The sequence below is a fragment of the Manis javanica genome, chromosome 3, assembly GCF_040802235.1.
Source record: "Manis javanica isolate MJ-LG chromosome 3, MJ_LKY, whole genome shotgun sequence".
NCBI lineage: Eukaryota > Metazoa > Chordata > Mammalia > Pholidota > Manidae > Manis > Manis javanica.
The window spans coordinates 49,392,400-49,412,523 of record NC_133158.1 but is presented as its reverse complement, the minus strand read 5'-3'; the positions used below and the strand labels follow the sequence as shown (position 1 = coordinate 49,412,523).

At 44.7% G+C, this 20,124-nt stretch overlaps 1 protein-coding gene across 10 annotated transcripts in view; it reads right to left on the bottom strand.

The window, feature by feature from the left end:
- RUNX1 (RUNX family transcription factor 1) overlaps positions 1–20,124 on the bottom strand; it is a 227,600-nt gene that overhangs the window by 83,647 nt on the left and 123,829 nt on the right. For 3 of the 10 annotated variants that reach the window (XM_017641978.3, XM_017641979.3, XM_073231391.1), the window contains 2 exons: positions 6,758–6,796; positions 724–977 (listed from right to left, as the gene is read on the bottom strand). In XM_017641978.3, the coding sequence (XP_017497467.1) occupies positions 724–977; positions 6,758–6,796 (293 nt within the window). Of the gene's footprint in view, positions 1–723; positions 978–1,514; positions 2,982–3,821; positions 5,945–6,757; positions 6,797–20,124 lie in introns of those variants that run through there. The other 7 variants (XM_017641983.3, XM_017641980.3, XM_073231392.1 and 4 more) reach the window with 6 other exon arrangements.

Sequence of the window (20,124 nt, the reverse complement as noted above, 5' to 3'; positions counted from 1 at the left end):
ACAGCCTCGTCACCTTTCGCTGCCCCGGGCTTAATCTAGGTGAGCAGGCGATGACGCTCGGGAGGGTTCCAGGAAAAGAAACAGGATTCCCGACTTGCGGCTTTGGGCACGCTAGAAGCTCGCAAAAACTCTTCAGAACACTTTTGCAAACTTAACTACGCCCGCTGTGGACTTTGGACATGCTAATTCCTACAGGGCTGTTAAAAAGGGGTGGGGGTGGGAAGCCCTGACAATTTTCCTTGCGAGTTTATTTTCACTGACCCGAAGGTATAAAAGTATCTCTATTTTATTTCCTGAAGCCTCCATCGGAGGGAGGCAGAATGGTTTGGGTGTCAAGCCTCTAAAGGTGGGGGAGGGAAGCAAGGGAGCCGACCGGCTTGTCCCTGCCGGGTTATAACTTTTCCTACTTTGTAGCAAAGCAAAGGAGCCTCCTAGAGAGGTTCCGACCAGCCCTCGGTGGCCGGTTTGGGAGACATCCTGGTTTTTTCGGCCCTCCCTAGATACAGCCCCGGCGAGTCTCCCTCAACCCGCCTCGCGAGGGTCGCCACGGCAATGCAGCATCCCCCGACTCCCTAGCGCAGGGGGATGGACCAGGGGTGCAGGGGGTCGTGCTGGCCCCTTCCTGAAAACCGGCCCTGCCCGCCCGGCCGCTGCCCTCCCAGATCGCCCCCGGCCTCGATCGGCCTTCGCCTGTTCTCCCGCCACCCTCTCTGGGACGAGTACCTTGAAAGCGATGGGCAGGGTCTTGTTGCAGCGCCAGTGCGTGGGCAGCACCGAGCAGAGGAAGTTGGGGCTGTCGGTGCGCACCAGTTCGCCGGGGTGGTCAGCCAGCACCTCCACCATGCTGCGGTCGCCGCTCCTCAGCTTGCCGGCCAGGGCGGCGCCGGCGTCCGGGGCGCCCAGCGGCAGCGCCTCGCTCATCTTGCCCGGGCTCAGCGCGGTGGAAGGCGGCGTGAAGCGGCGGCTCGTGCTGGCATCTACGGGGATACGCATCACAACAAGCCGATTGAGTTAGGACCTTGCAAACAGCTCCTACCACACGGCGACAGGGGCGCGAATCTTCAGCAAGTAGCTCCCGGGAGACCAACATACAAGTTCAGGGGCCTTTATTGCTGCGGAGAGGGAGAGGATTAGGGGAGGTGTGGGGTCTAAGTTCCTAACAGTCCAGGAAGGGGAAAGTTCTATTCAGCCGATCCGCCTCAGACCAGGGCAGGGCTCCTAGCAACCGACCGCTTAGTGCTTTTAAAAGTGGGCGACCAGAATCCACAGTCAAATGCCAAGAGAGACTATCGTCTGAATCTTGCTTTGAAAGTTTTAAGTTCAATCTTTGGCGGTTACAATTCCCATACACTTCCTAAAATATGTATGCGGAGAGCAAAAGGACCAGAAAATACATAATTTGGAAGTTCCAGTAGTCAATCGCCTGTCAGTTTTTTTTTCCAGGTGAATTTTGTCTAAAGTCCCAACACAACACAAAATATACGAGTGTGTTCCATATACAGCGTCACTATTACCATGCAAAACTGGCTTCGGTCCTCAAAACCAAGAGCTGAGACTTCCAAAGATCGTGCTCCTAATGTATGTGCACATATATGCTCTACTTCATAAAATATTTACAATACGATCTGTAGAGAATTTAAACACAAAAGAAATCCATTAATGTTCGCTCCAGAATTTTTTTTTTTAAGTAGCCTTGAAAATCAGCTTCAGTAGTTGAAGAAGGGCTGGGCTAGAAATACTTGTCATATTCTCTCAATAAATTCTGGCAAAATGATCATTCAGAAAATTCAGCTTTTCAAAAGAAAAGCCAATTTAAAAAGAAGTCCAAGTAGATGACACAGAGTACAGTTCAACACATCTGAAAACTCGGGTTTGGGGATGTTGGTTAAGTTTGTGGCTGATCCTGTGGTTTGGTGGGAGTTGAGCAGCAGCGGAATCACACGCACGCAGACACGCGCTCTTTCGATACCAGCCACTGTCTACTTCGACTCCATGAGTCAGCCCCGTCTTGGGCAGGAACGAGATCTTGCTCCAGCGTCGTCCCGGAGCCGGCCGGTTAACTGCTCCTTCGCGCTAATACCCACGATCACCACCTGACCGCAGCAGGTGGAGCGGGCCTTGCAGGAGGCTCCGCAGCGCAGATCAAAAGAGACCGGGTGGCTCGAGTTACACACGCAGGCACACACTCCCACGCACACTGCCACGCACACACAACTTCACGGTTTGCCTCGAAGCACAGCGCACTTTCTTTTGCAGTTGTCAAAGGAAACAAAAGTTCACAGTCAGAAAAGAAGTTGAACCATCCAGCCACAAGGAACCAGTTCATTCACAAGAAAGAAAAAAAAATCGAAGTTCCAACGTAGGCACAGGAGAAACAGCAACGGTTGACTTGCTTCCGGCGTCCCCAGGAGCCCCGGGAAGAGGTGCCTGCCGGCACAGGGCCGGGCAGCGTGGTACCCTGGTTGGGTCCCGCCGTGGGGCGCCCGTCCCGCCTGAGCCCGCTGGCTCTATGAATGAGAGTGCCTGGAAATGAACGTGCTTTTACTGTAAGCCCGGCCCAAGGAATTCCATTCCCTCAGCTCGTTTGCATAGGGGCGGACGCTGGCCAATCACAGGCCTTTCCGGTATCAGCCAGGGCGCGGCTCGCGGCCTCGGGCTCCTGGAATTGGCCCGCGCGCCCCCGCCGCTGCGTGCTACTGTACGCAGCCTGGGTGGAGAATTCGCGGCTGCCGCGGCCACTCCGCGCTCCTCACGCATCCGCATCCACGCACAAACGCTTGCCCGAGGCTCCGCCCTGGTGCGGACCGTGACCCTGCGGCCTTGCAGACACTTAAGGGCGCGCGGCCGCCGGCCAGGGGGCTGCGGTGCCCGAAGGTGTTAGAGGAGGCCGCGGTCCGGAGGCCGAAGAGGTGGAGAGGCCAGCGGGCCCGGGGAGGGCCCTGGCCGCGCACCGCGCTTGGAGGGGCCCGGGCCTGGAGACCAGCCGGAGGGAGGTTCCCTGCGCGTCCTGGAGGTGCAGCGGCCGCCGCGAGGCTCCTGGAACCGGGCTCGGAGCCCCCGGGCTGCCCCAGGCCCTGAGCGGCCGCCCGCGGTCGAGCCTTCCTCTCTCCGGAGTGGGTGGGATTCGGTCGCGAGGGGGCCGGAGGCAGAGGGCGAGCGTCTGCACAGCCCCACAACCCGGTTGGCAGCTTCAGCGAAGTGGCGCTGATTCAGTTAATACGGCCAGACGGTTCTCGGTCTCCACAACATGCTTTTTGTGTTTTTAGTTTTCGTTCTCGGTTTTTCTTTAATTGGTGTTTTTCGCGGCGTCTGGGCTGTGGCTTAATTAGGCAGCCCGCTTCGCTCAGGCCGAGCGTGCTTAGCGGCGAGCAGCGGAGTTGCCTCGTCAGAAAAGACCCCAAAGAACCGGCGACTGGAAAAAGTTGAAAGCCTCCGCCCGGCTCTCTCCGCGTCCTCGGAGCGGCGGCTCCCCGGAGGCTGCGCGAGAGCCCCCCGCTGGGCCCAGGTCGCCACCCACCTCCAGCTCCCCGGAAACAGCCCCGGCTCCTTCGCCCGCCCGTGCGCGCGAGCGGGCCGGGGTGCGGAACCCACCCCGACTGTGCGCGCGGGCGGGAACTTCCCTCTGCACCCGTCCCCGCGGCGCCGGCGGCATTTTCGCGGAGCTTAGGGGGCCCCGCCCCCTCCTCGCGCGCCCGGCCGGTACCTCGCGGCGGGGTTACCTCTCCTCTCCCTTCGGAGCCCCCCTCGTCCCGCAGGCGGGCGCGCACCCTCCCTTGCACGGAGCCCCTCACCAGCCCCCGCGGGGCCTTCCCTCCCGCCACCTCCTTCCCCCGCCAACGCGCTGTGGGTTGTTAGGGGTCGCCGCCGCTGCGCCGGACTCTCCTCGGACCCTGCCGCTGGGGCCTGACGGATGCGGAGGCCGCGGTGGGCCGGCAGCCGAGGCATTTCCCGGTCACCCCGGGAGGAGAGAGGCCGGGCGGGCTGCGCGGAGCGTCCGGGAGGCGGGCACCGGCCCCAAGGGAGGCGCCGCGGGCGACGGGCGGCGGGCTTGGGGTGGACACCAGGGGGCAGCAGCTGCCCTCGCTGCCGCCCTAGACTCCCGGCGGCCGCGCAGTGCGCCCGGGAACGCCCCCGACGGCGCTGGGCTCTGCCGGCCCTCCTTGCGACCTTTGAGTCTCTATTGTAAGCGCATCAGTTTGGGGAGAAACGACCGCAAACGGCCGCCGGAGCCAGTGTGAGCAGCCACGTCCCACCCCGCGAAGCAGCTGAGCTGGTGGCTTGGGAGCCCTCGCCAGGAAACCTGGCTGCCCCTACCGGCCCTTAGTAGGGTCTGTCTGCTTTGCCTGATCGCGGTCGGCCCGCCCCAGGCCGTCGGCGCTGCAGGCGTTCCGGGTACCTTCGCTGGGCCGGGAGCCCCGTGTCCCTCCTGCCTCACGCGCTTTGTCCCAGGTGGGCCCTCCTCTCCGGAAAACCCGAGACGCTCCCGGGAACTTCCAACGCCCAGCGGTATTTCCTTTTAATGGTCTGGGGTCTCGGATAGAAATTCCTTTGTATTTTAGGTGAAAAATGATTTTGAAGAAGACCCATTTCAGGTGTAAACCCCCCCAACCCCCCAAACACACACATATGCTCTTCACCTTGGCTAGCAATTCCAAATACTGCGCAGTCACCAAACCTCCCCGGCTGCCTTCCCCCGGCCGGGCACAGATGCTGCCCGCTCTAGAGGCTTGCTCAGGCAGGCGAGTGAACCCCTTTGCCTCGGTTCACACGCATTGCCCCTAAGAGCACCCGAAGCGCTCCTGGGGGCCGTCGCCAAATGCTTCCCCAGGGACACCCCCCGCGATGCGGGGTGGGGCTCGGGAGTGCGGAGGAGGCAAAAATGGCCTCTGACTCGGGGATTTAACAGACTGAGGAATCCGCCCCTCGGGAAGGTCAGGGAAGTACCCCTAAGGGCTCAGGTGGTTTGAAACCCTGAGCCCTGCGAAGGGCTTCGGGTCGGGGTGTCCTCCGCAGTCGCCCGGGCGGGGGTCAAGTTCCCTTCCTCCGTGAGAGGTGCAGCTGTAGATGTTCCAAGTTTAGCCTTTCAAGGGCAGCACTGTGGGCGCTGCTCAGATGAGTTTTAACCAATAAATCCCGTGTTCGAATACTGACAGGGGCGATGAGAGCAAAGAAAGCTTTTGCTGATTTATTCTAACTCCGGCTGCCGGGTTCCGGGACCTGCGGGGCTATAGCTGCACCGTGCACACTTGAAAACCAGAAACTAACAACAAAAAAATCCCAATGCACCTTATCGAGGAACTAAAATGAATAGAAAGAAGGTAGCACGAGGCTTAACTAAAGGATATCTGTAACCCCTTAGTCTGAAAAGCTTTTTATAGAGCTTATGAAGTTCGGTAGCATCATGTACGAATGAAGAATTCTTTCCACCAAGAGCGTTCATTGCAGCAGCAATATAGGACTTGCCTTCCTCTGCCTCTCTGAGAAAGGGAAGGAAGCATTATCGCATTAACTCCCAGTGTTCCCCTGGAATACTACTAAAATTTACTCTTGTCATAATACAAAATAAAATACAACGAAGCAATATGTCGGACTGATGCTATATGACAGGTTCTTCCAAATTTGTTGCATAGGGGAAATTTCAAAACGGCCTATAACAGAAATGAAATGTTTTCACAGTGAATTTTTAAAGTAGTGTTTGATTAGTTGGAAGAAAAACAATAGATTCACTAGAAAACAGTTCATTGACGTTTTCCTTCTACACTTTAGGTAAATATAACTATAGGTGGTCAGAAAATATCTGAGTATTTTACATTTTTGCTCTTTTAAGCCCTCTCAAAAGTAAAGCATGCATAAAAATAGTATAAGAATCTGAATCATTCTCTTAAATCAAAATTCCTCTCTGTAACACATTTCTAAAATTACATCTTAAAAAATGTAATATGCCAAAAAGGATTATTTGTATTTTCAGCGACCATTTCAATAAAAATTAAAATCAGCGAATGTGTTTTGCTAGTGGTTCAGGACCAAATTGCTGCAGGAGATATAATGTCACACAGAAGAACATTTTGATGAAGAGTAATGTATTAATTTAACATATGTACAAATAACCCCTCTATGCACATCATCCAGTTTTCAACTTTGGAATTTAAGACATTTTCTCCCCTCTGGAGAAATTATTACACTTTCAAAATCTAATTACTTTGGGCATGAGATTCCCCAGTTCTTTCACTACATCCTTCCTCCCTATTGAATGTTTCCATGGGATTCTGTGGTTGATGTGTGACTATTTCACTCTAACTTCCTAGGTCAATTGTGCAGCTCACAAGTAGTGAACTTCTTTTTTGTGAAAAATCTTAATTATTTTCAAGTTTTAGGAATGCTTAGTAAACATTTTACCCTCATAAAAATTTAGCATTGCCAGTGCTATAACAAAGGTAATAAACTAGGTTATAACAGATAGAAGCCAAGCTCTATTTATTTTTAGAGAGTCATAGAGAGTCTTTTAATAACAGCAGAATGCACCTGTGGCAAATGCTGTAGAACCGAGGGTGTCATTTAAGGTTTCATAGGAATGTTTTATTTGGTTTGACATTCACAATATGGAGAACAGCTTTTAAGTATTTTTGAATCAGCAAAAAAAAGCCTTAATTATTGGTTAATTTATATCATGTTATTTATAGAGATACATAGATAAAAATCATTATACATATATGAATGTGTACATTTTATAAAAAGTATAATTTGGAATCTAACATACCGTGAACGTCTCTAGATGGATTCATTCCGTGTACACATTCTGAAAGGATAGAAAGTAGGAAAATAAGAACTATGTGAATATACTGACAGCAAACACCAAATTTACTGATCATTGATGAATTTCATTCTAATTGCAATAAATGCAAGTATAAAAACTAAATTCCCCCCTCTCACTTTTGCTAGCTTACTGCCTCTCAACAGTTTTTTAGCACTGGAGATTTTTATAGCCCGTTGTCTAGCTTTGGCACAAAAATAGCTTAAAACAGTAAATCAGCAAATAAAAAATGAAGTTACATATGCACATGATTTTATGTGACTTCAACCAGTGTTTTCCATTGCTAAAAAATACTGAATCTTTATCTTTTATAGAATGACCTCTTTTAAGCTCTATATATGATGCAATGTGATTTATTTAATGAACATTAGAAATACATCTGGAGGGAGGAAGAATGAATGAGAATTCAAGGTGAAATTAAAATGAAACCTTCATGCAAGAACATTTAGAAAGCTGTAATACTGCAGAGGCTAAATGCATGAAGTAAAAAATATGAATTTTTAAAACAATGAAAGTAAACAATTTGGAATACAACTGAAAGAAGCAAACTGGTAGGTAAACATTATGGTTATTTACTTTCAATGCTAGGACATTTTGGAAATATTCCCTCCATGCTTGTTTTACTTTCTTTCCTTTGCTGGGGGGAGTATATTATTTATATTGTAATTTCTTATTCTTGAAATAACAGGTGATATCAATTATTGTTGAAAATAATTGTCATGATAATTTCCAAATATGAATCACTTACTGTATACTGCTGCCTGTACAGTTACAGGTAATCCATTAAGCAAAGCCACATGAAGCTATTTCTCTTTCCCTTGAATATCTATGTACCATATCATGTTCTGAATTTGAAATTACTGTATCAGTCTTGTAAACTGATAATGGTCTGTACTGAATAATTAACATGGAGTAAATGCCATTTTTCAGAGCCTTAGAATTTGAGCATTTCAAATGCTGCAGACTTAAAGCTTTCAACTCCACTCCACAATATTGTTCAATATAGCTTAAAAGAATTTTAAAACTCAGAAAGGAGGTAATTACTTCAGATTTCCAGATCCTGTTTAAATAGGCAGGAGAACAAGATTTACAGCTCCTTAGTCTTATATTTTTTGCCAAAACTAAAAAAGCAACAAAAATAATAAGAGGTTCTGAAGAACTAACTGCCCTGTGATGAAAGGTTAAAGGAATTAAATATGTGCAGTCTCAAAGGAGCATCCTGAAAGAAAAATCAAGATTGTGGTTAACATGTACATAAAATGATTCCATAAAGATTAAAAAAAAATAGAGCAGGGAAAGAATCATTTGTACTTTTTATGAATGATAAGGTAAGAAATGACAAATCTACCCTGAAGGTAGTATGTTCAGTTTTTGTAGGCGTGGGGGTAAATCCACAATGGTAAGATTGACCAGACAGCTGAATTTATACTACTAAAGAGACCCAGCAGAATCAACCATGCTGGAAATTCTCTTGTGAGTACCTGAGAAGCCTCTCTGTTGTCTGAGTCTGAGAAATAGGAGGTGCAGGGTAGAAAAGCAAGTGTTTCCTCTACACACCTAATATTTCAGCTATTCTGAGAGAAAAGCCAAGATTTTTTTTTAACCTAAAAACAAAGGCAAAAGCAAGTGAATGTGTAAAGGTATGCAGGTTGACCATTGAGAGCTTCCTTAGTTTGTCCTGTGTCAGTAGCCTTGGGAACATAGCACACACAGTTAAGCTGGGGGTGGGGGCGTGGTATCTGTAAGTGAAGAAGCACCTAGAAGTGATTTGTTAAAGGAGTTATTAAAGGGGCTGGAACCTGAACTGTAGGAGAGAAGAGATCTTGAATGTTCATGGCAGTGAGAGCTGAATTTGGCTAGCTTATTCTCCAGCTCCCTCCCTCCCTTTCTCTCTCCCTTTCACTGAATGCTACTATATACCATCCAGTGGCCAAATGCTTTTATTTACCTTGCCTGATTTAATCCTTGCGCTAACACCATTACCATCCCCATTTTATAGACAAGGACCCTCACACTTGGAGTATAGGGATCTTGACAAGGTCACTTTCCCTTTGATCTCTATGCACATATACACACATGCATGTCTACATATGGGTGTGAACGTGTGGTGAGCTATGTTTCTTTTTGACCACAACTATAAATACTTGTGGGTGTGTGGCGTTCTGAAAAATTAAATTCTGATCTCGTTTTTCACTTTTATCTTTCCCTGTTTCATGGTCTGCATCAGAAAATATCCCTGAAATATTTTGCCATGCAAATTTCAAATATTTAGGAGTCACATCCTGACGTTATTTCTGGCCATTCACAGAGTTTGAGGAGCAGGTCAAGGTCTATTTGGCTGAGAGGCTGTTAAATTCATAATAAATATAAAACAGCTTTCTAGCCTTTTTCTGCCTCTACTCATTCAAAATGGCATCTTGAAAACTTTCCCAGATATGAGATATTTTATTTTCCTTACTTCAGCATTCTGCTAATGCTTTCAGTGTGCCAAGCAGGGTGCTAGACTAGTTGATAACAAAGGACAAATAGAGGAGAACAATGGAGTGTCATGGCTGCCGAGAGACACACATGCAGGGGCCAGGGAGGTGGTAGGAAGAGACACAGGAGGAAGACGGGGCAGCCTCACCTGGTGGGCTTGGGAAAGACTTGAGCTAGGAAGAGAAAGAGGAGAAAATAAGATCTTAAAAAACCAAAAGAAAGGCATGTCCCAAAAGCCAAGGAGGGGAAGGACAAGGACTGAAACAATTACACTGGATTTGTTAATAAGGCAGCCATGGTGACCTTTGCTAGTAGAGATTCAGTGGAGCAGAGATTGGGAAAGTGAAGGGGATGTAGGAGGTGGAAGGTGGATGCTTGTTGGAGGAGGGAGGGAAATAGATGCGGTGGCAGGGGGAGGGGAAGCCCAAAGTTAAAATGTGTGTGTGTACGATGGAAGATACACAAGGATATTAACATTTCCCATGTGTGTTTTTCTGAAGACACTCAACCAAGCCCCCACCTCAAACCAGCTCTTCTTGCCCTCCCCACTACACTGTAGTTCTCCCAGTTTCCAGAGTTGGATCCATGGTTTTATCTTTGACCTCATCCAATCTGTTGCCAAATCCTCTTTTCAATTTCTTTTCTAATTTATCCCTGTTTTATTTTCCCATTGCCATCATTCTGGTTCAAGTTCTCACTCATGACCTCACCAGCTTTTTTGCAAAAGTCTCCTAAAAAGGGTGTTTCCATTAATTGCATATAGTACTTTCAGATTAATTATCCATATTACCACAATTCTGCAGATTCTGTCCCAGGATGCATCCCCTGTGCACCCCAAATAAGCTCTTTAGCACAGTCCTGCAGGTTAAGGGCTACCTTCGCTGTCCCTATCTTGGATGGGTGTCAGATCCTTCTGCCTCAGGTGAAATTTCCTCTCCAGGGCCAAGCATATGCTTTTTCATGGTCTCTAGGTCCTCTGCATGACCTTTGAACTGTATTTTATTTTGTGTTGCTACTATTTGAATATATTGAAGGGTGGAGGGGGTAAGAGTTAAGGGATGGAACCAAGTGTTCCCTGTCTTCAGGTTTCTATGTGGAGTGACATTCCTTGGTATAAAACTCTTGACCTCTTTCCATATCCTTATTCATTCTCAATCATAAAACACTGAATTGCTTGGTTAGTAGCTTTGGGAAGAGAATCTAAGTATAGTAGGCAGAATCCTAAAATTTCCCACCCAAGATTTCCCACCCTAATCCCTGTAAATATGATAAGATATCATGTCCTGGTCATGCTATATGGTGAAAGGGATTTTTCTAATGTAATTAAGGTTACTAATCATGTTCCTATGTTACTAATTAATGTTCCTGTGAACATTTTGAAATATACTTTCAAACACAGCCTAGAGATTTTTTCAAAAACCACTCAATAGGTCAACTTGCTACCAATCTTTCAGTTAAAATACAGTGACTGCTTGAATCGGCGAGGCAGCTCCGGGCCTAAGTTATGGAGAGGATCCAGCTCTCTTTCTTCTAGTCCTCAGAAGAATAGCACAGAAGAAGAAATATGGGGGCAGATCTATAACAGAAACCACTGGCCCTACCTCACAGAGTTGGTTCCTCAGTGGCTGATGGGAACCCATTTCAGCTCTGAACATATCTTTAGGCAAACACACACAGTCACCACCCCTTAGTCTAGTGGACTGAGAAGAGGTCAAGGAGCATATGTGTGGGCCCTAGAAGGGGCATGGATCTTCTCCACATTCCTTTGGCTCCATTAGCCATAGACAGAAGAAGCACTTTAAGTTACAGGCTGACAAACCCCTCTGTGCATGAAACTAGTCTCTTTTCTGAATGATATCCCTTATCTAAGCACTATGGGAAAGTACGTAAGAGTCAAGGAGCAATTCAAACCAACTGCACTTGAGGATCAGGGAGGTGAGTTTATGTATTTTTCCATGGGTTTGAGTCTCCTAATTGGTGAACGTTGTAGCAATAAGGTTTTCTGGAGAAGGACAGTAAAGCAGTCATTAGTTTTACAGTCTCTTTAATTTAGGCATCTTAGTTAATGTACTTAAAACCACTTCTGCCACAGTGAATTAGAAACAAAACACAATTTTTCTTAGTTGAGTAGAAAACAAATGAACAGATTATGAATGAATAAACAGGAATCTTACTCTGTTTCCCACATCATTCCACAGTGAACTCTCCTCCCCAAAGTGAGCAGTTTATTTCTTTATGTTTATAATTTATCTTGACTCTCACTGGATGGGGGTGCAGGGGTTATGAAATGGGAAGGTATGATTCTTTTTCCTTATGCAACATTTATGTGTAAAATAACTAGATGAATCGATTTTACTGGCTTTTGAACTGCTAGACATAGGGAGGAGGGTTGGGGATTAACTGTACGTCAGTTTGATAAAATTAGGCCAATGACCCCCTGTGAGCTGGCAGAGCAGTGGGTGGACCCATGTGAAAAATGTGGACAATGGTGGATAATAGGACAGGCAAAGGAAATTCCCTAAAACTGGTTGAAAGATCATATTTCTACATAGGCTACTCACTGTTGAACACTTGGAGCAAAGACATGACTATATATAAATAGAATTAATAATAATTAATTATATATATTATTTATATATTTTTTTACATATAGCTCTCCAAATGAGGGAATGATGGCTGGGTAGTCATTCACTCCATCCCTATGGCAACAGTTATGTTTTAGAGTTAATGATGACACGATTGAATGAATGACTGGTTTCATTCATTCATTCCCACTATGTTTGACTCATCTCATGATAGCAGAGGAGTACTGGGAAGCAGACTTCACTGGGTTACTAGCCAGGTGGCCTAGGGGACAATTAGCCCCCTACCTTGTCCTAACCTCAGTTTCTTCACCTCCAAAATGAGAAACTTGGACATGGGGGCTTTGTAGTTCCATGACCATTTAGATATAAATGCCATCTGGAATCGTGAGAAGCTGACCTGGTCTGGTGCTGATCCACACCAACATGTGCCAGAGTTAACCTGGGTTTTGAATGGGGAGGGGGAAGAAAGGATAAAGGGGAACATAGAATCAACTCAACGCAATACATTTTAAAGACTTGGACATTTTACACTGGGTTCCTCTATTTCACATAAGTAATGTCTATTCATTCAAGCAGGCCCAAGCTGCTCTGATTCAAACAAATGAAAGAAATAAGCAACTTTAAGATTCTGCATTTTCTAGAAAATAACAGAAATACATCACTGTTTTGTTCTATAATTTCCATAGGTCTGATAGCAGGAAGCACAGTTACTCATAAATGTTGCTGATAACAACTTGTTATTAGAATTATTTAAAATTATTAAAATTCAGTCCTTTCACTAATTCTGTTTTTTCCATGTCAACTCAATTAGTGATGTTTTTACCATGTATTGTATTATATAATACTACTTTAAGGGATGTACAACATAGTTTTTTTCCTTTAGAATAAACAACTTCATTGTTGTTATTACAACTAATATTGGGTCTAATTGGTGCCTTTTTTTCACTGAAATAAAAATTTTCCTGTCTAGGATCCCATATAGACTGCAGAGAAATTTCTCCCAAATATAGCAAAACTCTTTAGAAAGGGAATGTAGAAACTTGAAATAAATCTTGAGTGCCAGATCACTCATCTGTCCTGGACCTAGGAAGTCTATTCAAGAATCAAGAGTAAGTAAGCAATGTATTTATGTGTAGAGAAATTGCTGAGATATCTACATTGATCAATTAAATAATAAATTGCAAGTATTGTTCTTAAGAGTGTTTTCCAGGCACTCAGACAAGAAGGCAAATCCTTTCATATTAATCCCCCTCTTTTCCAATTTGGAAGATAGAATTTTATATGAAACAGTATGCTAACACTCTTACTATCCTGCTGTGGGTCATAGGATTATCATACTCCACAAAAGCTTGGACATTTCATGTTCTAGAATGCATAAAAAAATAGCTAAAAAAATATCAGCAACAATAGAAGTGATCATGCTCATTACATAATCACATTTCCAAAGTTTCATAAAACTCCTAAAGTCTTTATGTAATAGTTACATACTTTTAGATTATATTAATAATATTATATTACTGAATTTCTAGCAGTAATCACATTTGTATGGATAATGTGCCATACACACACTGAAATGGAATATTAAAATTTTTTGCACAGACTTCTTAGGAAATATCACTGTCTACTACTCAAACAGTGGTTAAGACAGATTAAAGTTTCTGATGTGATTGCTTTGCACTTGCTAGGAAAATGATATAATTTAAATCACTTTTTCAGTAAGTTGAAGCAAATATTGTCACCGTTTTTGAATAAAGAAATAGGACTAATTTTTTGGAGTTCACCTCTTGAAAGAGGCAAAGAGTAAAAATGATTTTTAACAGTAAACAAAAACATCTGAAAAAATAGGTATCTGTTAGCTAATTTCTAACTTATACATAAAATGGAAACAATATACATAGATCACCCAAAAATTATTCAAAATCATTAAGCACACAAGCAATACTTGGAGCCTTTTTTGTCACTTGTTTTTTTTGCAGAGTTAAGTCATTTTTTCAAATAACAAGAGCAAAGGAACAGATGATTCTTCCACTGTAATGACAAATGAACTCCAGTTCATTTCCAGTTGAACTACTGACCGGTGAGCACTGGTGTTTAGTGACTATAATACACTCCTATTTTTCTTGCTGCTCTAGTTACTTTAACAATTCAAATGCATAGGGAGATGCACATCTTGAGGAGAATTTCAAAAGCATTATTGTAAGTACAGTACTAGGTTAAATTTTGAAGAGGGGCATTCAGCAACTATTTATATAAACATGGATTTTAGGGATTTTTAAAAGGCATTCAATCATAAGCTCTGTAATGATCAAGTTCTAGACTTAGGGAACATCTCACCTTTTAGAGGAAAAAAAAACAAACCCAGATCTTGTCTATTTCCTTACCACTTCTAAAACAGGAACTATTTGTTTAGCCAAGAACTCACTTCCACTTAAGACACCAAATAACGAAGTGAACTTCTCAGGAGGAGAGATGAAAACTTTACCATGTATGCCAGCAGGGCTCCCATTTCTGTCTGCACACACCAGGCTGAGTGTCAGATTGAGCTGGCTCCAGGTCTAGCTGAATGAAGGACAGACTGTCCAACCCTCCTCAGCAAACTGAGTCTGGGAGACCTGGGCAGACCCTTCCTCTTGATTCACACACTGTTCTGGGGATCATTATTTAACACTGGCGAACTGATCCATGACTTCAAGTGAAGTGCAAGATACAGATTATTTTCTCCCTCACCGACCAAGCTCACAGGAGAATGCATTTCTTTTCTTTTTGCCTCGGGCATATATAGGCTAGCAATTTTCTTTTCGTTACTGAAATGATTTCCCCCCTATGCTTCTCAATTAGAGTGGAAATGGATTAAGACTGCAGGTTAACCCCTTGGTTACTAGGAATGAGAAAGAAAGAAATGGACTCATACTTTCCCCCAAAGACATTCCTTTAGTGAAAACATGATAATGCCTTAAGGTAAAGCACCAAAGGAACACTTCCTTAATGAGAATGTTATCCTGTTACTAGTCATCTTTATATTTAAAAGTGTGCCAGAATTCTTAGGAGTAAAATGAAAGATAAATTCACATACAACCCAGGAAGTTATAGTGAAGCAACAAACACACATGGCTTCCTAATACTGCAGGGAATGGGTACAGCAAAAGTGGAATGCTTTCTTGGTTTGTACTAAGCTTGAAATATTCAGAGCTAAAAAAGAAAAGTATGGATAAACATCTAGAAACTGCTGGATCACTGGATCACCTGCAACCTTCCCCCACACCCAAGTCTAAAAATAAAAACTTCTATAGAAAAATATACTCTTTATTGATCTTTGAGAATTTGGCATGTTAAATTCCAAAGTATATCAACTTCAAATAACTCCTCAATAGCAACCTGTGGAACAAGAATATTCCCTCTGTTGGAGGTCTGTTTAGTTTCCTTTTAACAGAAAGAAACAGGCTACTTCTGATTTGAGTGATAAGTCAGCCTTCCTGAAAAAAACTAAATTCCTCTCTGACATAAAATTTGGGGTCTGTAAAAGTAAATAGGATTCTTTTCTATTTTTCAAAAGACAGCTAATATATAAGCCTATATACAATTGACTTGGTAGGTCAGGTAAATAATCTGTCACATCAGAACAGCCTGAATAGCTCACCAGTGCATTGGAGGTGGGCTATGCTAGGTTTTAACAGGTTTGGGGCATCATCTACCTAAAGACAAGAGACTAGGTCATTTGACCTCTGGGGATCCATCAAGTGATCTTAGTCTGTGAAAACAGAGAAAGTTGTGGAATTGACTCATCAGAAGTGAAAGGCTTCTTTGTGCTATAGGGTTATGATGACTGAGCAAACTTGAGTGGACATATAATAAAGGTCTCTAACATCAAATGAGCTGTTTCTGAGCCCTAGGCATTGTGGCAAGGGCCACATTATCTCACTGAATCCTCTTGATAATCCTGTGAAGTTTGGAACTGTTACCCCCTTAGGCTTAAAGGGGCTCCACGACTTGCCACGGTCACATAGAAATGGAGCAGAGAAATAATTTGACCAGGTGCCCAGGAAAATCAGTCTGAATTGCATGTATTTTTAAAAACAATGTCATTCTTCATAGTTTGCATTCAAGAGGTTTCTCAGACAGTGACTGTCCAAAAGGGCTGCCTTTGCTTCTGACAGGCAGGCCCTCCCCAGTTTAAGGGGACTTGCACACAGGTCCTCTAGAAGTGTGGCACAAGGAAATGAGCTGCTTTAGAAACACTGAACCCAAATAGATGGATAAATATTTCAACGGCTTTTCCAGAATGGTACTTAAGGAGCAGAGCCCATCTCAATTTGGGTTTGAGCCCATGGCCTTATGGTTAAATATAAAATGCATTAAAGTCCTTTATTTAGAGAGTCACATGCCATATTTAGGGAGCAGCCCCAGTTCTCCTTATGACTTTATTGGGAGTACAATACAAATAGGTGTCTTGATATTGTCATTAGTATTTATTATTTATGAGGACTTGATGGTTAGTCAGAGCCAGGAGGGGTAGGAGCTCCTAGGGTGGAAGGCTCGACTCTGAGGGCAGTGCTTCCTTAGTGCACAGACTTGGGGGGCTCTTCACAGAAGGAGGAAACCCTAACAGAAGGACCCTGCTCAGCATTTCCCCATGGGTCCAGAACTTGGAGAAATACATCTTGACCTCTGATTTAGAAAAAAGTTGGACACTGCCATATGAAAAGTTCCTGCACAGTGACTTCTAAACCATACATTGTAACTAATTAGTTGGGGATTAAAAATAATAAGTTGTTATTATTGTAAAAAAAAAACAGGAAAAGAAGAAAAAGAAATAAAAGAGAATAAATGGAAAATCACTTCCTGAGAGTACAACCTTCCTGAAGCCTGATTTTTTTGATTGATCCATCTCCTGAGTCATGCCCACAATTTACTTCTTGATGTTACTTGCTATTCAGAAAAGCTTGAAAGCCTCTGGTCTACACTGTCTTTTTCTTACAGGACTCGTCTTGTTAGGTGGCTCAGTATGTGATTCTCTGACCCTCTGCAGGTCTCTTCACCATACCGGACCCCAGTTTCCTCACTGGCCAAGTCTACAGCCTGACCTATGTCAAAGGCTATCAAGAAGACCGAATTAAATCATAACTGCTGAAGCGCTGTGTGAAGCCAAACACGGTCATCAAAGGTAAAGCGTTATTATAAAACAAATCAGAGAGGAACTGTTCTGAAGGCCACATTTCTGTGGAATAGCATCAAGACATTTGACAGCTGAGAAGAGTCTTAGGCAACCCTTGGTACAATCTATTCATCAGAAAAGAGAAAGAGAAGCAGCTCCGAAAAAATGAGTGGTTTTTCCAAGTCTTGCAAACAGGGGCCCATCTGGGACCTTGTGTCCTGTTAATGAGTTTCCATCCCCCGACTGTGCCACTGTTCCAACAGCCGTGTTGTTACTTCTTTAAAAAAAGGGAGGGTCTTGTGAAATTTTATTTACAGAAAACTTAACAGCTCACGAAAAGCTAAATTGATTTCTTCCCTTTCAAAGTGGTTTCCTGATGGCAATCCCATAAATTAAACTCCAACCCCAGAGAAGTCAGAGGGACTGAATAATAAATCTGCAAGAAGAGATATGGAGAATCCTTTGAAAGACTCAAGACATAAGGCAGTAAGATGCAAAAAGTGAAGATCACCAATCTCCTACCTGAAATGTCAGTGGGAAAATAATTTTAAATTGTATTGGTAAGGAGGAAGGAAGAACATCTCTTTCCTCTCTCTAATAATCAAAACTGAAAGCAAGGGAAGAACCAAAAAATGTCACCCCAGATGTCCTCTTTGTCTCTCTGGAGTGGGGAGGGGAGTAAAAAGTGGTATAAAACATCACTTGGACGATATGGCAAGGTCGTTGCTCAATGCTATGTTGTAACACTACTTTAACTGTCACTGAGAGCTGGGATGGCAAATATTGCATCAACATCTCTGCAAGGTGTTTCCTGGGCTTTGCAGACAGGATGGTTCAGGGGAGGTACAATCTCTATTCTTGTGGAGGCCAGATAAAGCCTGCTGCTTGGAGCCATTATCTTTTGTGCTGAAGTTGTAGATAACACAGTTTCACACTGGCTGTCCAAGTCTTGCTTCCCAACTTGTAGGGCTGTATTGCTAAAGTCTTTTGTGTGTGTTTTATCAGACCCATTTTATCATCCTTCTCCAAACGCCCTTTGTCAAAGTCAGCCTTTGAACTTCTTTTGCATATACATTGAATGTAACCAATGATTCAGGATATGTAAGAGACTTATCTTATAACTCTACAGAAAGAGGAACAGAGTCATCGATCTTTCTGCCATAATAGATCTTCTTGAGGCCGCATGTGTGCATGTGTGTAGGGGGGACAGGGTTATAATCTTGTTGTTTATCTTTAGGGTATTATGCAACAAACTATCCTTTGCAAGTATTTTATACCTTTTGCTTCCACACAAATTAAACCTGAAGCCTGTGCAATGCAAAAGTGCTAACAGCCAGCTTGTCTTGGATTGTACTGAAGGCACTGTGGGTGGGGCTGACCTTGGGGTCCCAATCACAGGACTCCCTGCGTGGACATCATGCCTGGCTGACTTTGTGTCCTTTTCCCTGGGCAGTTTGTGGTCAGATGACAGCCTGAGTAATAAGACTTAGTAAGACTCTTGCTTTGCTCTCATTTGATATGGTGCTCCCTGGAACCTAGCACTAATCCTTGCATGAGGAATTGATGATTGCTCGTGTTATTTATATTTCCTTTATGTGGAAAACAGATGGAATCCAGTCGGGTCACATCAGATAGGTTTAGGACTTCATCCCTCTTTTTTCATCTTTTGCATGTCTCATGTTGAACCCTAGCCTACAGCTGTGAAACTCGGACTAGAAAGGAGAGGTGGGGACAGAGGAGGAAGGTGGTGTGCTCCTCCCTTCTCTGGGCGTAGAGGAGACTTCTCAGCATTGCATATGCACTGCTGAAAACACAGAGTGTTGCTCTGATGTGGAATACATAGCATTTCTTAAAAAAAAAAAAGACATATAGATAATGTTCTGTTTGCTGTCCTGCACATCTCCAGAGGAGGTGCAGAGGGTAGGGAGCCACTCAGCTGAGTCAGAAAGGGTCGCAAGGCTCTCTGGCTCCAGCAGGGCCATCCTTCGTGAGAGGAGATGAACTCATCTCATGGTTGGGAAGTAGAGAGGAGGAGCAGATACATCTCTGCAAGATTAAACTTGACCTGTAAGTTTGTGGGTCCCCTCATCAAATTTTCTCAGGTCTCTCCCTTTTCCTTCTCCTCCTCCTCTTCCTCCTTTCTGAAACTGTTACCTGCTAGGCTATGAGTGGGCCACCGTGTGGTGTTCTGTGGTGGGGGGAGCACACACAGTCCAGCGCAGACATCGAAACAAGCCAACAGTTCAGATGGACACACATCAAGACCTGCATAAACCAGCTCTGAAATCGGCTTCCGTAAACCAGCCGCACACTTGCCGTGTTCCTGGCTTACTTAGCTCTCTCTTCCCCATGGGGGCTCAGACTTCAACTCACCCATGGCCTGCATCCTGGGAAACCAGAGCTGGCATCTCCGGGCCTGAGTCATGCCTCGTGGCTCCCTGGTGTCTGGCAAGTGAGCAAAAAGCTACGCTTCCCTTCTTTCCCCACCTTCCTGCAGCTGGCTGGAGTGCTCAGGCTCTCCAGCAACTATTTTTCTCCTTTTTGTAATTTCCTGATCGAATCATCAGTGATGGAGATAATTTTCAAAACTTTTTTCCTGGTGGGGGAATTCATTTAGGCTTCTGGGAACTAAGAACAAATGAACTGTCTTTCGGAAGTCACGAACTGCATAATGAAAGCTAAATGCAGAGGCAAAAATTTCTTACCCTTCGTCCTCTCCATCACTAGCCCTTGATGTGAGAGCAAAGCCTCACCCACTGGGGCCTGGCTCCAACTGGAGCCCCCTGCACCTGGGACCGAGATCAGACTCTGCCCTCTGTGTGCGCGGCATCCTCACCCTGGGCCCTTCGGGTGGGTTTGTGCGTTGAATCACACACCTGTCAGGACTCCTAATGCTCCTGTTGGCACTTTTAAAAAATATTGCATACAACTTCAATTGTGTGTAATTTAGGGGGGCACAAAACACCTTTGTTGGAGTTTTCTGGGCATAATAGGAGCTATCTGATTGGGGGAAGTGGGTGCTTCCTGATTTTGGCTCATAAAGCTGCTGCTCGAGGTGGTATAGGACTAGGGGATAGAGTAGGTAGGTTCTCAATACG